This window comes from Vollenhovia emeryi, unplaced genomic scaffold, assembly GCF_000949405.1.
Source record: "Vollenhovia emeryi isolate VEMERY1.0 unplaced genomic scaffold, V.emery_V1.0 DF939128.1, whole genome shotgun sequence".
Lineage (NCBI taxonomy): Eukaryota > Metazoa > Arthropoda > Insecta > Hymenoptera > Formicidae > Vollenhovia > Vollenhovia emeryi.
This window is the reverse complement of record NW_011967238.1, coordinates 820,849-839,743: the sequence shown is the minus strand read 5'-3', so window position 1 is coordinate 839,743 and position 18,895 is coordinate 820,849. Positions and strand designations below refer to the sequence as shown.

Below are 18,895 nucleotides of genomic sequence, written 5' to 3'. Positions count from 1 at the left end.
TCGCAATTTGTTTATCACATTATTAGCCGTATATTCCAACGATATTCAAATATGTAGCAACACGACATATAGATCTAGGTGTGATTAGCAAGTAAGCAGAAATTATTCCGCAAATCATAACAATTTTATTCATCTTCCTTTTCAAAATTCATCCTCCAGTGCCGCGAATCAGGTACAGTCTCTCGCGCATGCGAAGCAACAGCAATAGCCTACTCGCAGACATACTTGCATAAACTAGAGAGAGACTAGAGAGCGACCGACAAGCTTCAGAGATAAATGCGCCCTCTGAGAAAGTAAATGTCAACCGCAGACTCATATACCTAGACTGCTAACTACTCAGAATTTAAGTGATCGAGAACTCTGCATTCTGATTGGCTCTCGTAAGCAATTCAGTAGGAAAAATAGTATCGTGTGCCGTTGGCTTTAGGCAGGGTCTACATTGGATGTCGTAAGTCGTGTCGGAAGAAATTGACCAATCACAGTTCATTATTCTCGTTACGGTCGAAGAATAATGAACTGTGATTGGTCAATTTCTTCCGACACGACTTACTACATCCTATTTAGACCCAGCCTAAAGCCTGTATCAGACTACGGATTGAGATTGAGATTAGATTGAAATTTTACCAATTTCCCAAAAATACCAATTAGAGTAAAAGTTACTGAACTTGCGATTAGTAAACTTTACTGTGATTGGTCAAATTTCAATCTAATCCCAATCCTAATCCGTAGTCTGATACGGGCTTTACTTGATACCGTTTCAAGAGACTATTTTGCGCGCGTTTACGTCCATTTTTATTTTTGGAGCTATTTTGCTATGTATCTTCTGACACTGCCGATAAAGTTTCCACTTTGTGCGTGTCCACGCTACGCCTATTTTTCAGGACTGTGCTGTGAAATTCAAAATTACATCAACATAAATTATCTGCATGATATTTACATCAACTTTTCTCATGTAGACAATGTAAATTTTATAAATTAGATGTCAGAATGCACAGCACAGACATGCACCAAGTGGAAATTTTATCGGCGGAGTCAGAAAATGCGTTATAAAGTATAGTTCCAAAAGTAAAAATGGGCGTGCAAAACAGTGTCTCCCGGAACGGTATCAAGTAAAACGCCGGCGTGGTCGCTCTCAGGTTTTTCTCCGCTGTGGCCTAGTTTACATCGTGAACCGATTTACGGGTTATTCACAATTTGGTTGACGCGTATCGAGTGGCACGATGTAAACTAGGCTTATATTGCTTGAATTCTCCCCCGAGTTTAACAGGGCGCGCTCGAAACATAGGCTCGATATAAATAAAGCCCGCTGCAGACGATGCTATTTTTCCTGCTGGATTGCTTGCAATTTAGTAAATTACTAGGAATCCTGAATGCTGAGTGGTGCAATGATAGTAATTTACTAAATCGCAAGCAATCCAGCAGAAAAAATAGCATCGTCTGCAGCGGGCTTAACATTGCAGATTGTCCGCTCTGGGACCAATGAGATTCTTTATACATAATCTACACTGTGTAAATTTGCCCGAGCCCTTCGAGAGCAGCGGGCTGGCGCACGCGCGCCGACAGGTGGCGCGGGTGGGGCGCGCGCGCGTGCAGGCCGGACACACCTGTCGGCTTGGCGATCTCACGGGCTTTGCATGAGCCGTGCGCGGGCGAGATCGCGAGATCTCGCTGGGTTGGTCACGTGACACCGTACTTCCACAGTTATTTTTTCAGGCATGATGGCGCCAAACGCCAGTATTCACTTTTATGTAAATATATTATTGATTTGGTGCGTACCGCGATCGAGCACGAGCGTCCGCCGTACCGCGGCCGGCCGTCGAAAGTAGCCCCGTCGCGGGGTAGCGCGCGGACCGCCGGCGGAGTGAGTAACGGACTGGCCTGTGCCGCCCGCCTGGAATCGCTAATGAGGACATGTTGGTTAGGCTGCCGTGACAGAGAGAGAGAGAGGACGAGGCCGTTACGCACTTGCGGACAGGAGCCCGTCGGCGTGTTCGCGGCGGCTCGGGAGCGCGCACGGCGACCGCCGGCGGCCCCGCGGCCGGTTTCACGCCCGCTCGCGATCACGTGCCGCCTCGCGCGCGGAAATATATCCGGCTAATAGATCAATAATAAGGTATTTAATGGTCTTCCCAAGTGTGTGTGTGTGTGCGCGCGGGGGAGACTTGTGGTGGAGTGCGCGCGACGCTGCTGCCATCTGTATTGTCAATGTTGTCGGGCAGCAGCAGCAGCAGCAGCAGCAGCAGCAGCAGGAGCACCAGCACCACCAGCACCAGCAGCAGCAACGTAATGGAGCCGTGAGCATTCTCGTAAGCCGTACGCAATTGCATCACCGTGCCGACCGTCATCTCCCGTGTCTGTACAATGAGATTTAACGCCGCCCGCGGCCCGCTCGACCGTCGACACGTGCAGTGAGTGTGTGTGAATGTGTGCCCCCCGTTAAAAACGCCGCGAGCCGAGAAGCTAACGCGAGAGCGCGAGATCGCGGGGCGCCCCGTTCTCTCTCTTCCTCTTCTCTCTCTCTCTCTCTCTCTCTCTTTCTCCTGCGCCCAATGTTTACATGATCGCGGCCGCGGACGACCGCTCGCGGGGCACCCCGCGTCGGCGATCCCGCGGCCGCGGACCGCCGCGGCTCGCCGTCCGCCGCGTCGCCCGCTCCGCGCCGCCGTTCGCGACCCGCGTCTCGCGGTGCGCCACGCGAGACCTCGGCCGTCGCGCCCCGCGGCCGCCGGGACCGCGGCGCGACACACGCATCCAGTCGCGGTGCTGCGACTTTTTTATAACCTCTTTTCCTCCCCCCTCTCCCCCGCGGACGGCGGAACCCTCTCCGCGGCGGCGGACGCGCGCGCGAGTCGCGTGTTTACTAGGCCCGACGGCGACGACGACGCGACGCGACGCACGCTCGCGTTGGAGAAGCCCGGGCGCGCCTCGCGTCGTCCTTAACCCTTCCGCGCGGGGCGCGTATCGCGCGACACACACCGTCGCTCTCTCGCCGCTCTCGCTCCGCCGCGCGTCAAACTGTCGTGACATCCGTACGTCAAGTTCGGCGCACGCCAACGATTCTGTGTATCTGTCGCTCTGGGGCCGAGATTCAGTCGATCCGCACCTCATTTCGTGTCTCGCCCCCTTTCTCCCTTCGTTCTTTTCGCAAACTTGACGTTTTCCGCACGTTCTCTTACCTCGGCGGCCCTGCACATGGCTCCTGTTCTTTTTTTCTTTCCCAATGAATTGTGACTCCCGCCTCTCGACGATCCATGCAGCGATTCCTCGTATACTTTGGGTACTTTCTCCTTCTTTTCTCTCACCTGAGATATAAATCCCCCGTGTATCGTGTCGCAAAGAATGTGTCTCTCTCCCCGTGGCATCTACGGCTCCTTTCTTTCTCATTAAAATGCATGCACCAGTTGGTCTAGGTTATTGCCTAGGATACTTGACCCAGAGTAGTGAGATCGGCAAGGAAACGTGGCTTCTAAAGTGTCAGTCTAAACAACAACGTGGAACGCCAAGCGAAGTTGACGACAAACGGATGACGTCAAATTTTGGACGCTCGTGTAACTGACGTTTGCGACGTCGCGTTATTTTACTAAAGCTGTCACCTGAACCGATTTGTCTTGTACTAGACTGCTCATCTCGCACCATTTGCGACTCTCTGAACGATCTATATTCAGAATCAAGCGATACGCTCTGCTTTTTATGTTTCAGTTCTGAAGATAATCTGCTTTCCAGATAATAAATATATGGATAACTATGTAGTAAGTTTGCTCGTACACGATATTTTTGAAATCTCACGTCGGAGGGAGATGGGACATGCTCAAGAGGTGCGCAATTATGTTATTTCAGGGTGTACACAGTTCACCTGCATGTGCCACGTATCACTAGCTTATTTGGCATAGTAGAATGGCACAACGAGGCAAGAGGCATAGAAACGACAATGATCTGGCGTCTTGTCCGGGCGCTGTTAAAAGGCGCAAATGTAGATTGGGCCCAGCTGCCACTGGTTCATCGGCACTGGCAGCGACCATGGGGCCCTCAGAAGAAGAGGAAACGATGGCGTCGTCGAGCCAAGGGGGGGCACCCTGGACCGCCCGATCTGTCAGCGATATCAAGATTCCCAGTATATACAACCGATCGTCCGCGGAGGCACCAGCGGAGTTATTTCGTAAAGACCTGATCAGCGCTATGAAATTGCCAGACAGTGAGCCGCTGAGTCCAAACGAGTATTGGGTTATAACTGATCAGTGGAAGCAGGAGTGGGAGAGAGGTGTTCAAGTACCCGTTAATCCGGATTCTCTTCCCGAACCGATGGTCACTGTCACGCAAACGTCTCCTTTGAAGTTACAAGCTGAATTCAAATTGTGAGTGCATAATGCGTACACTGCGCGAGCTACCGCGATCGTTAGAGATCGCTGAGGGGCGCTGTGCGATGTCTCGTAACAAAATTGTCCCGTGTTTTTCAGGCCTAAAAAGTTGATAAGAATATCTCGTGATGATTATTTTAACACGGAGGATCATCATTTAAGTACCACTCCGTCGAGAGCGGAGAAGGCCTGCGCTTACGACCTCGATGACACTGACATCGCCTGGTTGGAAGTGTTCAATGGTGAACGAGCACAGGTACGGCTAATTATTCACGACGACGATCGAGTGATATTTCTTTAAGATTAATATTTTGCGCACAAATCTATAAAATATTTTTAAGAGGGTAAGTTTGAAAGATGGTATAAGACACAAAATGTGTTTTGTAAAGTTATATTGTAAGAAATAAGACGAAAAGCTTTAGCGCGTCTTTCTATGGGGAGGAAAATATTGGATTTTTACATAATTTCTGATTTTTAAATGTATGAGACAACACTGATATTTGTCATAAAAGAGCCAATCAAAATATTTAGTATTTTGGAATCGTTTTTACTGAAATAAATAGAAAGCATTTTTACAATTATTGAAACAATTAATGATAGATATTTATGCGATCAACAATTGTGTATTATGGCTCTTGTTCTTTTATATCTTCTGCAACATTCATGGATTCATTGACATTTTATGTTAAAATGATCCAGGCTGGACAACCGCCGGTCACGGAATCGCAGTTGGAGCGTGTCGTAGAAGAGCTGGAGGTGCGATGTTGGGAAAGGATTCAAACAATCGTGAAGAATGAGGAGGGACTTGGGATTGAGTACGACGAAAATGTCATTTGTGATGTTTGCAGATCGGTGAGTGACTATTGACTTTTACATAATCGAAAAACGGGATTGTGTGTAAATAATCTACTGTACGTTGCTCACGCACGCGTACGATATACATTTTAATTTGTATTCGATTCTCTATAACACACGTGAACAATTTTTCTGATAGCCGGACTCCGAGGAGGGTAACGAGATGGTATTTTGTGATTGTTGCAACATATGTGTACATCAAGCTTGTTACGGCATTACTTCGATACCCGATGGCTCCTGGTTGTGTAGAACTTGTTCGTTAAGTCAACGACCCGACTGTGTATTATGCCCTAATAAGGGAGGTGCAATGAAGTGCACACGGAGCGGTCAAAAATGGGCTCATGTCTCGTGCGCGCTTTGGATTCCCGAAGTTAGCATCGGTTGTGTAGAAAGAATGGAGCCAATTACAAAAATATCCAGTATTCCGGTAAATAACAATCTTATGATCATTCAGGTTTATTATTTTTGTTAGCATTCAAATTCGGATTAATTTTTGAAATATTAATCGTATATTCTCTATCGTGTATAGTTTATTGAAATTTCTTTACTGTGATTCTGGATATAAACTGATTGAGCGTAATGACGAATTGCAGCAAAGTCGATGGGCCTTAATTTGCGTTTTATGCCGTGAACGTGTGGGTGCTTGCATCCAGTGCAGTATAAAGACGTGTAAGACAGCGTATCACGTTACGTGTGCTTTTAAATATGGGTTGGAAATGAAGGCTATTATCGAGGACGAAATGGCAGATGACGGTGTAAAATTAAGGGTAAGCTATCATACGCGATCTAAATTCGTTGAAATTACTGTTTCGCGGCTACAAGTCAATCTGATAATTTCGTGTTTCTAGTCGTATTGTCAAAAGCACAGTAGAACAAATACAAAAGACAAAGTCGGCGTTGGCGGTAGCGTAGGAAGTGGTGGAAAGGGTGGTTCAGATTCCGAGGATGGTGAATCCAGACGACGAAAACGGAAAGACATGACCTCTGAAGAGAAAAATCAAGCACGCGCAGCTAAGTATGTGACCTAATTGTTTAATACATTCTTGGAAATTATGTTGAAATCTATACAAGTATAAATACATCAGCTACAGTTTATTAAATCTTTATTATACAACTGGCAAATTTGATTTAATTCGCTACAACGTACTTCAGGTCCTTTATGGTCCTTTAGTCAAGTCCTTTAGGAGCTATATTTTAATATGTGTCTTATGTGTACAAGATTAAAAGAATTAATCTGTTTTTATATTATAAAACATAAGCATAATATGCTTACTAATGTGTGTTGTTTCCATATTAGGCTGCAAGAAATTGAAGCGGAATTTGATAAGCATGTTAGTATAAAGGATATTACTTCCCAACAATTGGACATAGATCCCGATAGCATCATATACATATATAACTATTGGAAACTGAAGAGACGAGTAAGTCGTCAATACAAATTCGTAGTTACAAGACTGTCATATTGGGTACGGTTTGTAATTTGCGTATATTACGTTTTAGGCCGGTCATAACAAACCATTGCTAGCTCCTCGTTGTGGCGAACTGTCGAGCGCAGGAGCACGTGCTCAGGGTCAAGCGGCCGATGTAGAAAAAATGCGTACGTTTGTCCAACTGCGGCAAGATCTGGAACGCGTGCGAAATTTGTGCTACATGGTCGGCCGTCGCGAGAAACTTTGTCGTTCTTTTCTGAGATTACGCGAACAGACTTTCCACAAGCAGGCAATGGTGATGGCCGGACCACCGTTATCTCCAACGACGGCTGCGGCTATTGTCGAAGCCAATCATGGGCCTTCGATATACGATCGTCTCTATTCCCATCCCGATGCCGAGGATCACACGCATGACTTCAACACAATACTCTCTCGGATCAAAATCGAGTCGCCCACGCCAGCGTCTAACGATGAGAAGAAAATACAACCGGACTTCAACGGTGCGTCCAATAAGAAACCCTACTTCAACGGTTCGGTCAGAGGGAAGAGCTTGTACGGGAGTGACTTGTCGTCCATGAGTAGTAGCGAGACGGACGCGGTGAAGACAGAAAGGAAAACGACTGGCAAATGCACGAATAAGTCTAAGAGTGTGAAGACTGAGATCGAATCGAGCTCAGAGGAAGAAGGAAATGCAATGTCAAAGAACAAGACTCCCGCTAGGCGAAAAACGAAGAAAAATACGCCGGACAAGACACGAGTTAAACTGCGCGACAGCAGCGAGAGCGATAAGCTAGATATGGTGAACAGATCGCGTTCCCAGCATATGGAATTTGGTAGTTCCGACAGCGAGAGCGACGAATTATTGCCGTTGAGCACCAACGCCAGCTCTCGTCTCGGTCCGTCGGCAGCTTCTGCCATATATTCGGATACTGATTCGGATTCGCAGGAGCATCATTCTCACTCGGCCGTACTTATCACAAAAGCTGCGGTGAAAGAATTCTCAGCGGCGGATTTATCAAAGAATACGCAGAAGAACTTTACCTGCAAGGATGCCGTGAGATCCGAATATCAGGATGAGTCCACGAAGAACAAAGAGAACGTGAAGATTTCCAAGAAGAAAGAAAAAGAATGCATACCATCCGCTCTGATAGTTCCGCAGCGGCAAGCGGCGAAGAAGGCATCGGAGAACATGCAGCGAACAACACAGGGTAAGAAGGAAAATACCGCGAGCGAGCCCATAGAGTTCGTCAAGTCGCCCGGGGAACCTTTGAAACCAACCAAGGAGAAGCCGCCTGGTAAGAAGCAGCGCGATAACAAGGCGCCAAAGGACGTTAAGAATAATGACGTTTATGATTTCGACAAGGAGTTCGGTGACGGTTCGGAGATCCTCGCTTACGTGCCGCAACGGCAGGCTGCGAAGAAAGCCGCAGAGCACATCAAGAGTGGTATGGGCACGAAAACTGCTCCGACGGATCCCGAAACCGCGGATGGAAAACCAAAGAAGGAATTGCCGGACGGTGGTAAGAGAAAAGAGATCAAGAAGGAGGAATCGCCGAAAAAGGAGGAGCTGCTGCCGACAAGAAAGGAGGAGCCATTGCTGAAGGAGAGACGGGGAAAGAAACAGATGCCTGAGAGCAGCAATAGCGAGAGCAGCAGCAGCGACAGCAGCAGCGGTAGCAGCTCTTCGGAGAGCAGCAGCGATTCCGACGTAGCTAAGAGTCCAATGCAAAAATTGTCTAGCACCATTAAGGAGCCGGCTTCCTCCTCAACCACCACCACCACTACCACGTCCTCCGAAAGTGATAACGGTAATCAGGTGAAGAGCAAACCTGCGAATAAACGACAGACAATGAATAAAGTCGCGGACGAAGTCGAGTCTGAGAAGAGGATTGTCGCGGGGCGGAAACTCAAGAAGCTGCCCGATAAGAAGCTTAAAACTTCCGACGGGCGGCATGGACCAGAGTTTCAGCCGCCGCTTACTGAGAGAGAAGAATCAGGTAGAACCGCAGTACCTAAGGAGCAGCAGCAGCAGCAGCAGCAGCAGGCACAACAACAACAACAACAACAACAACAACAGCAGCAGCAGCAGCAGCAGCAATCCAGTAAAAAAGCTGATCAAAGAGACTCCTCCAAAAGGTCGACATCCCTGCAATCACAACAGCCAGCTGAACAAAGTGTGCTCGGTGGGTCTCGAAATAATGATGGGCTACGAGGTGTTTCTGGGGCCAAGTCTACCAAGAAATCCAGTCAGTCTGTTAAGCAGACACAACAACAACAGCAGTCTACTCTCAGAGGCAAGGAGGACAGCGGCGGAACAGTGTCCAGAGCGAAGTCGGAGACTCGTAAACGAAAATCGAGCGAGGTTACCGCAAAGGAGGACAAGGGTAACAAGGAGACGTCACCGCTCAAGAAGATGGAAAAGAAATTAATAGACAGGATAACCAAGGAAGCCGAGAAAGATAACAAACACGATACTACTAGTATTAAAAATGTTCCAGAACACGTGGAACTTCCGAAAGTGTCTGAGAATACTCCTAAAGTGGATGACAAAAAGATTAAGAAAACAAGTAATAAGAATGCGATCAATACGTTGGAGGAGGAGATGAAGCAGCGACGGGCGGAACGAGACAGTCCAAAGAAGTCATCGAGAGGACTGGACAAGCTTCTTGAAAAACGCGAACATCTTGATAAATTGTCAAGGAACAGGATTGCCATTCAGCAGGAGAGATGTAACGAGGAGAACAAGGACATAAAAATAGTGGCATCCGTCGCGAAGGAGCCTGTCAAGAGTGAAGACATTAAGAACCACATGAGCGAGGAAGTCGCGGTGCTAGATACTATGAAATTGGAGAAAGACGATGTAAAGAAGAACGTCGAGAAGACGTTGGAGAAACCTACGGACAGAAAGAAGAAGACGGAGCGGAGGCTCGAGAGCGAGACGCAGGCTGCTGTCGAGATGATCACGGTGGTCGACGAGATAGCTAGGGATAGCATTTACTTGAGGTCGTTGCACGAAAATAAAATCTCTACCGCATTAATGGAGAACGTGACGTCCGAGAAAGAGTGTCAGTTAAAGAGAAGAAAGTCGGTGAATCGTTCCATCTTCTCGCCGCAACACGGCAGCAAGGATCCCAGTGTGTCGGAGCTGTTCGACTTTGATCAAGACATGTTGACCGACGACATGGTGAACGATGACGGCTTCAGTATACCGCGCGACGAAGAGCGAGGAGCGGCACCGCTCTCGTTCTCCTTCAACAACGACCTTTGGTTCAAGGAGGACTCGAAGGAGGACAGTGCGCGGGAGACGCTGCATTTGGTGGAGAAGCTGCGTATGGAATTATCGAAGAAGTCGAATTCTAGTCAGTTCGAGTTGGAATCCGCTCCGGCGGAAGAGGAGCTACCGAAGAAAGAGGAGCCGCCTCTTCACGCGGTCGAGAAGCCAACGGAAGAGCAGCTTCAGGAGAAGGTGGACGTGCAGGAGCAGCAGCAACCGTTGGGACAGCAGCAACAGCAAGCAATCGTACAACCGGTCGAGATTAAGAGTAACAGCGGTGCGGAGCCCGCGCAGATGTTCGAGGATCTCACATGCAAGAACCATACTATGGAGGACAAGAGGAAGCCTTGTTACTCGAGCAACAGCAACAATGAACATTACATGTACGGGAACGAAGAGCGCGAGACGGCCAAAGTGACGGTGGTGGAGCGTGCGAAGCTCGATAGAGCCGAGGCGGACGAGAGATGGGTACCGCCGAGCATGGACAATTTCAATCCGAGCGACGTGCAACACCTGAACACGCTGATCGACAACCAGAACCATCGTTACGTCGCCGCGGGCGCGGCCGCCACCACGCATCAATTCTCCAACGATATCAGCGCCGTGATGCCGGATTCTGCGGCGAATCCTGACGCAGCCCTGGTCGCGCACCTCCAGCTCAACATGCAGGATCAGTATCTGCAGCTGCAGCAGGCGCATCCGATGGAGCGGGTGCAGCAGCATCTTGAGGCGCAGCACGTCGTGGCCCAGGAGTCGCGCGTGCAATCACTCGCGATGATTGATCAGCAGATGGCGGCAGCAGGTACGGGAATACCGGCGCAGATCGTTGACGAGATCACGCCCATGGAGATGGTGAACCGTCATCTCATCAGTCTGCCCAACTCGGAGGACGATCAGGGTAGCGAGATGGACCGGGTGCTGGACAAGGAGGACGTTTCGTCGGACATCAGGCAGGACTACACGCAGAGCGGTTCGCCCTACAACGAGCTTAACGGCCGACCGGACACGCGATGGGCCGAGAGCCAGGTTCTACCGTCGCGACGGTCCACGTCGTCGTCCATCACATCCGCGTCTTCCGCGGAGGAGCACACGGCTATTCCCCCTTACAAGAATGTACCGCCGCTGTCGTACCCGCCGATGGACGCGACGCCCTATCATTCGTACTCGGAGACCGGCTCTTACGGCACCGGGGCGGTCTCGCTGTTCCCGCCGCAATCGTGCGCCGCCCCGCTGCCCTATCCGTCGTCCTTCCCGCCACCCTTCGGCGCCCCTTTCCCGACGCCGCAGTCTATACTGTCGCATGTGCCGAAGCCTCTCGAGGAGTCCCTCAACATTGGTGCGTCGCCGTGCACCGCCGCATTTACCTCGTCGTCGCATAATATGGCCCTCACCGCGGCCATGGTATCGCCGACGAAGGTAACTACGCCGCCACCGGCGCTGGCACCGGTGTCACAACAACAACAACAACAGCAGCAACAGCAACAGCAGCAGCCGCCGCCGCCGCCGCCGCCGCCGCCGCCACCACAGTCACAGCCACAGCCACAGCCACAGCCACAGCCACAGCCACCGTCTTCGGAAGCGCCGCCATCGTCGGGGCCCCTGCCGTCTTTGTTGTCGCAGCCGGTTAACTCGCCCGCCGTACCGGCGTCCTTCCTCAACACCATCGCGGAGACGCAGGTGAACAACGAGACCGCCGTGGAGAACATAACGGAGGTATGCGCGGACAACAAGATTGCGCCGTCTGGCAAGAAGTCGCCATCGAAACCGACGAGAACGTCCGCCAGGGTGACGTCCTTGCAGGGCAAATCGCCCGGCAAATCGCCGCGGCAGGAGACGACCAAGCCCGCGCCGAGCTCTCGCGGTCGCAGCAGGAGCTCCAAGGGGTCTCAGCACTCGGGTTACCGGGGTCGCGGTCGCGGCCGGGGACGGGGACGCGGTAGGACCAACCAGAACCCGTCGATCGCGATAGTGCCGATGTCGAACGCGCTGCACAACGACGACTCTATCCAGAACAAGCTGGTCGGCACCGTGTACGACTTCGACTCGGACGAGGACTCGGCGAACGAGACCAACATCGCGGATCTGCGGACAATGCGCGAGCGCAAGAAGTCCACCGACGTGAACGAGAAGAATCGCGCGAGCGAGCCCCTCGGCGGCATGGCGAACGACGGTGGCATCCAGTCCCATCTGACTAGTCCCACGCTGCACACCGTGAAGAAGTACGCCGACGATAAGAAGCTCGCGTCGCCAGCGGTGCACCACGACCACCAGGCTGCCATAGCGAAATCCGAGTCGAGCACCAGCCACCAGTTTGCCGACTGCTTGCCACTGTTACCAGGCCCGGTGGATATGCGTACGTACAACTCGACCGTGGACCAGGCGAGCACGTTGGTCCACGGCCAGCCGTACGGTAACCATTTGCTGGGCAGCTTCGCGGCGAGCGTGAGGGCGGACTCGAATCTGCCGGAACTCGACGATTTGTTGCACGACGGTGACTGCTGCGTGACGAAGAAGCCCACCGGTAAGCAGCAGCAACTCGCGAGCGGCGGCTTCGAGGAGCCGTGCTCGAAGGCAGGCTTCGGCGACTCGTCGACGATAGACCCGTCGTCCGCGTCCAGCTTCGACGCCAACAAGGTTTCCCTGACCGATTCGAGGAATCAGTTGAAGGTGAAGATCAAAGGCCCGTTTCTCGACGCGAATTATACGCCATCGGTACCACCACTGGCACAGCAGGCGCCGGTGATAATCACGCCGGCTGCGACCAGTGCGTCTGTCGCGTCAGGGACATCGAATCTACGTCGCATGCGAAAGAAGGAGCTGTTGCGCCAATACTGTTCGCAGGATATGAACATGGACGATTCTGCCGGTAGTGTCGCCTCCGTGCCCATCATTATCCCACCAATCAATCCGAATCGCACCATCATTACTATCCCTAAGGCTGTAGCTTCTATGACAAGTATACCAACTCGTGAGGACTACAAAGCGGTCGTTGATGCGAATATGGAGAAGAAGCGTCGGAAAGAGCGCGGTGGCGGCGGCAATGGTGGCAGTGGCTTCCTCGACGTAGTAGCAGGCGAAGAGGAGAGCAGTTCCGACAGAAAGCGTAGTCTTATGGTCGGCACGGTCAGCGATCGTAGAAGAGGCAGGCAGACTCGTCCGACCGCCACCACGGTTACGAACAGCGCCGGCCCGCCAAAGCTCAAGATCAAGATCGGCAATAGTATAATCGGTGGACAGGACCTAGGCAACGCGCAGGACGATCGCAGCCGAATAAGGCCGCCGAAGAAGCGGCTGAGCAGCATCCCGAGCACGCCCAGTATGGAGGAGCTGCGCCGCGAGAGCATGAAGTTCCGCAAGATGATCATGGCGGGCTTCGACAACGACGAGAAGACGAAGAATAAGCGCGACAAGAACGGCAAGCGGAAGAAGCGGCAGTCCAGCAAGAAGGAGGCGCGGGTGCAGATCCTGGAGGACGGCGCCGCGCCGCCCAAGCTCATCATACGGCTGGGCAAACCGGCGGGCGCCAACACCTCGGCGGTCAACGACGCGCCGAACAGCGCGCCGGTCACCGGCGACGGGGACGACAATCAGCAGCAGCAGCAGCAACAACAGCAGCAGCAGCAGCAGCAACAGGCGTCGTTGGACAACAAGGACAGTCGAGTGGGTCCGCCGCCGCCCGAGCCCGCCAAGGAGGAGACCGGAGTCTACTCGATGGAGGGTGGCGTCGACGAGAAGCAGCCGACTTCTGACCCCAATCCAGGCGCCACCGCCCTCAGGAACATCCGTTCGGCGAAGGTGACGCCGATCCGGTTAAAACTGACCCGCTGTCAGGAGGGCTACGAACTCAAGGATCCGGTGGTAGCGAGAAGCGCGAGTGTGGACGACGGTGGTAGTGGTAGCGGTACTAGTGCGACGACGACGGTGACGTTGGTGAACTCGGCGGCGCCGTTGCCGATCGGCGGCGCCGAGCAGGAGAAGGCGACGGCGGTGGCGGCGGCGGGACGCCTGCCGGCCACCGACGTCGTCGTCTCCGTCGCCGGGACGAGAGCCGAGCAGGAGCAGCAGCAACCGCCGTGCATGGAGAAGCAATCTTCCAAAGAGGACGATATTCCGCTGCTGCCTCAGTCCGCGAGTCACAACTCGCCGGGGTGTCCGCCCGCGCCGCTCCCGCAAGGATGCCAAGTTAGGTGATAATTAATGATAATTGTATAAATACGGTAATCTAGTGAACCTTTCTTAGACTATTCTTCGCGTGCGCGTGTGTATTACGTACACGTGCCACGGCATCGCGCACCTACTCGTCGTGCTCGCGTATACGTAAGACATATATTCGCTAAAGCACACATACACGTACCCATACACACACAGAGAACACGTTTTTCGCCACACGTACACGTACATACAAGAATAGAAGTGTATATTGTTCAGTACTGAGACAGAGACTCGGTGTAAGAGTGTAATATAAATTATTAATTATTGTAAATGATCTGAGGGTGAAGTGAAATTTCACAAAGTGCCCAAAATTTACCGCAAATACTAAAAGGGAAAAAAAATGAACACGTGCATTTCGTCGGATGTATCGGCGGTCCACGCTAAGGTGTCCCCTCGTTGCGCGATCATTGTGTAACGTTGTCTCTTGTCTGCATACCTCTGCGCGCCCACTTTTCCTCCATTCAACACGGGATCGTTCGGCCGATCAATCTCGATTAGAACAAAACGTAGTGACCGCGTAGCTCTGTGTGACGCCGATCATTTGTTCTTTCGTTTTTTTTTTATTATTTTACGGGCATTACACAAGCCGTCTCCAAGATCTTTTAAAGATTTGCGGGATCTCTTCCAAAGGGATTCCGAGGGGACGTGCGGCTTGCCGATCTGTACCATAACTTGTCACCGTCATTTCCATTTACTCCGCACAGCTATCAAACTATTTATTACTTAAGAGAAGCAGTCTGTAGAAACGGGCCAGACTGAATATATTTCCTCGTTTGTCGACGTGCCACGCTCAAACATTTTTCTTACGCTCGTCGATGCGACCTCAAAGCAATACGATGATCAGGTGTGGACTTCAAAGGACATGAACCGGTATTAGCGCAACGTATTAGCGCGCCAAGTCTTGACGGGGGTACGAGGCTCATGTTCGTGCGCAACGATCGACACCTTAATGAGGTATCGCGGCAGCGACGTAAAATTACCTTGTACAAGAAGCATATTTCTCAAATCACCGCTTAGGTCGTGATTTTTAAATGCTAGCTATAATGAATTTTAATAAACCACAATACTATATACAATATTTCGAGCGATATACGATCGATATCGACTATATGACAAAAAAAAAGCGTATACCAGCCGGACGTGAAGCATCAAATGGAAAGGGATTCGTCTTTTTTTTACTTTTAGAACAAATTTCTTTTCTCTTTTTTTGTTTTGGACACACAGGCATATCCATTCGTGCTTGAAAAGGGAAAGAAGAAAAGGGAGGGAAGGCAAGGACGCGCTTCTCCGCGATTTGACAATTCGAACTTAACGCGCCGCTCTCTTGCGTTTGACGATTAAAACCCTGCAAGATGCCTACGATCGTGTACCGCGTTTTGCTCCCCCGAAGTCGCACGTTCTTCCCCTTTGTTTTCTTTCTATCATTTCGTTTTTCGCTTCACGCTGTGCAATCCGCACACACGATCAGTTAGACGCGAAATTTGAAGATATTTTTTTATTATATTTTTTTACACGTTATATATTTACATACATATACATATATGTTACGTACGCACCTCTCGCGCGATTTGTTACATAGTTTTTTTTATAGGATTCAACGCGTCATTAATCGTCACGATTACCCATTTTATCCCTTTTCACGTTGTAGCCCTGCTGCGTGTATTTATTTATGACGATCAGTGTAAGGCGCTATTTATTCACCATGTATTTTCTTTCGGAAGCTCCCAAGAACAGTTTTTAGACGACTTTTTAGTTCTTTCTCTTCCCCCCCATCTTTCATTCTTTCTTTCTTTCTTTCTCCTTTCTGTCTAGTATCACCCTAATTACTATATACCGCACGCTATTATTACTATTATTATGTAATTCTCCTCCCTTTTGTATTAAAAATTATCGTTTTAATCTCGCCACATAGTTAACAAGAGTTATGCGTATAAAATACTCATGGTTGATGAAGCGGCGCGCCATGTTTTGTACCGATATGTAAAGAAAAGAAAGAAAAAGGATTGCGATCTAATTGCGGAATTGCGAGAAGGGAGAGAGAAAAAGTCCTTTCGGACACGCGTCATTCGTGCGTGCGTGATTCGAGTCACGAGAATCACACAAAAGCTGAAGATATTCCGTTAGATTTGTTTCGTACAAGGCCGAGGAGCGACGTATCTTCGTCGCCGTCACCATCTTCACTCTTCGGGAAAGAAGATTCCCTGGCGAGGGTTGCCCGTAGCTGAGCCTTCGTTTTCTACTTGTCTCTCACTGCATTTTAATACCAGCAAGGTTAAATAACTCTATTAATTCTAAAATACGTTAAATTACAAATATATGTCTAGGCGTGGAATATAAAATACGTTTAAGCATGGAAAGATTTTTTTTTGGAGCATAAAAGAATCATCGTTTCTACGCTCGTCTCTCTCTAAAAGTCAATCGGTGGGTCATCACTGAAAACGGTGGACAGTCACTGATCTACGGCCATAAGTGTACTGCAATTTTCAGTGGTATGCTTATGGCTGGAAATTTGTGCCTGTTCGCTGTCCTCAGTGATAATCCACCGATTGACTTTTCGAGAGTACGAATACGTTTCTCCTTTTCTTTTACAAGAATTTATTACCAACTGTAAACTCTGAAGAGCTGCGGTAACATATCGAGTTACACAAAGATGCATCCTGATGAAAAAAATGTACATGCGAAAGACGTTGTAGAGAGATGTGTTTCTAAAAAAAAAAGCAAAAAATATATCTAAAAGCGTTTAGACATCTTCGAGACGCTCGTGTCTCCTTGTTATTGTATTTATTTATTTTTCTGTCGTGTCTTTTCGTTATCGTATCTCAAGATACTGTATGGTATTTAAGAGTATCAAGGAAAGGAGTTGGGATTGACAAGCAATTAGGACGCGAGACATGGCGGGGAAAGTTTAGCGACGACCGAAAGTCGATTGCGTGCAATCGGGGGAGGGGGGAGGATGCGTTTGTAAAACGCGCGATAAGCGAAACTGAGGATTGTTTACGTTTTCATCAGTCCAGTCATGCGCGCCGACGGGAAATCTTATTACCGATTGCTGAATCCTTTGCTAAATGTGCAATTGTTACGACGTCCGTAGGAAGGTCCTTCGTCCCGGTCCCCGCTCATTAGCGATTGTGGAGTGAAGAGAATCGTGGGGTGCCACACATGGGTATTGGGGGGAAGGTGGCGGCTTTTTAATAAGAGTAAACTTTGCGTTTTCGGTTAAGACATGGGAAAGGATGCAGGTACATCGAGTGTGAAAAGCGATAGCGAGATAACGATATTCCCGTGCTCAGTTGTTCTGTTTGAACGGTCCCCCCCCCCCCGACCCATACGCTTTTCACTCCACAATCGTGATGCGACGCGCAGGATAAGAAGAAATTGTACATACTCGTATCTCATTGTCAGATAAGACACAGGAATCTGTAATTGGTATGAAGCTTATATAACGGCTGTGTTACCGTACGGATCTTATCTTCCAGATGGTTTTTAGTTGCTCTCTTTCTTGGATGCGAGCGTATTAAAAAAAGGAGAGAGAGAGAGAGAGAGAGAGAGAGAGAGAGAGAGAGAGAGAGAGAGAGAGAGAGAGAGAGAGAAAAGAAGAATTGCACGATCGCGTCGATAGACTTTCGACACCTCTTACATCGAGGATCGTTGAAGATTTTTTTTAAAGACGAGCGCTCTAGCGCAGCTTATTATCGATCGACGAACTTTTGGAGATTACTCAGTGATAAAAATTGTATAGCTGAAAGTGCAGATGAAAAAAAGGAAAGCAGGAAAATTGACACCTCGAAAGAAAATTCACTTCGCGACATCTCTCATTATTAGAACTTTCATCCCGATCGCAATTTTCTCGATCCTCTTCATTACGTACTCGGGCGAAAGATTACGTGAATGTATTAAAAGAAGGTTAGTTGAACCGGCAAATCCTTGTGATCGGACATTAAAAGTATCTTTCATGCGAACGCGTTGGACTAAGAGGTAAGACAGCTTTTTGTCGCGATCTTGCAATTCTAAGAAAAAAGTAAAAGAGAATGAGTGATTGAGTAATAGAGCGAGAGTGAGAAAGGCGAAGAGAGGGGAGAGAGAGAGAGAGAGAGAGAGAGAATGGGCGAGTAAGTTGCATAGATGTAAATGAATGAAAGAGAGAGAGAGAGAGAGAGAGAGAGAGAGAGAGAGAGAGAGAGAGAGAGAGAGAGAGAGATTTGGCGATACCGTTTCGTCCCAATTCTTTATTGTCATAACTCTTTTATTTTCTTGTTATGCAGCGCAAAAATAAATCAAATCAAATGAAGTATTGTTTAGCGCGCCGGCGATCTTTGCGCGCTCGCCGCCGCCCTGAAATTCTCATCGATCGCGGAAACGGATCCTCTGCGGTTCCTCCGGCGCGTGTCGCGCACGATCATCGATCGCGGACGTGAATCATCGATCAACGAGCCGACACGCGCGCCGAATCGGTTTAAACGTTTCGCGAGCGAGAGAATTTTTCCAGACATACCTTCGTACCGCTCTGTACATTTTTTCAGTGATAAGGAGAGTTTTAAGAGCCTATATTGTACAGAATTATAAAGAATAAATATTTGGTTAATTTTTAATCGTTTCTTACATGCGTATATATATATATATATATATATATTGAAATATAATTACTCTAATAACAAATAACGATTTAATATTATTATAAATACAGTATATATATATAAATATATAAATATATAAATATGAACATATATATATACAAAAATATAAATATATAGATAATTTTATTATGTAAT

At 49.2% G+C, this 18,895-nt stretch overlaps 1 protein-coding gene across 1 annotated transcript; it reads left to right on the top strand.

The window, feature by feature from the left end:
• The first annotated feature begins 2,249 nt into the window (after nucleotides 1–2,249).
• LOC105568547 (PHD finger protein rhinoceros-like) lies at nucleotides 2,250–18,263 on the top strand. Its single transcript, XM_012024291.1, has 11 exons — nucleotides 2,250–2,408; nucleotides 3,700–3,749; nucleotides 3,838–4,352; nucleotides 4,455–4,611; nucleotides 5,055–5,207; nucleotides 5,350–5,637; nucleotides 5,804–5,977; nucleotides 6,059–6,225; nucleotides 6,508–6,631; nucleotides 6,711–11,492; nucleotides 11,604–18,263. The coding sequence occupies exons 3-11, from the start codon at nucleotides 3,895–3,897 to the stop codon at nucleotides 14,103–14,105; spliced, it is 8,805 nt and encodes a 2,934-aa protein (XP_011879681.1). The 5' UTR covers nucleotides 2,250–2,408; nucleotides 3,700–3,749; nucleotides 3,838–3,894; the 3' UTR covers nucleotides 14,106–18,263.
• The last annotated feature ends 632 nt before the right edge of the window (nucleotides 18,264–18,895 follow it).

What these genes read in the sequence shown, in the direction of transcription:
- LOC105568547 (XM_012024291.1), top strand. Translation starts at nt 3,895, where the DNA reads ATGGCACAACGAGGCAAGAGGCATAGAAACGACAATGATCTGGCGTCT. An exon ending in ATGACGGTGTAAAATTAAGG is followed by an intron (nt 5,978 to 6,058) that starts GTAAGCTATCAT and finishes TCGTGTTTCTAG; the next exon opens with TCGTATTGTCAAAAGCACAG. An exon ending in ATTGGAAACTGAAGAGACGA is followed by an intron (nt 6,632 to 6,710) that starts GTAAGTCGTCAA and finishes ATTACGTTTTAG; the next exon opens with GCCGGTCATAACAAACCATT.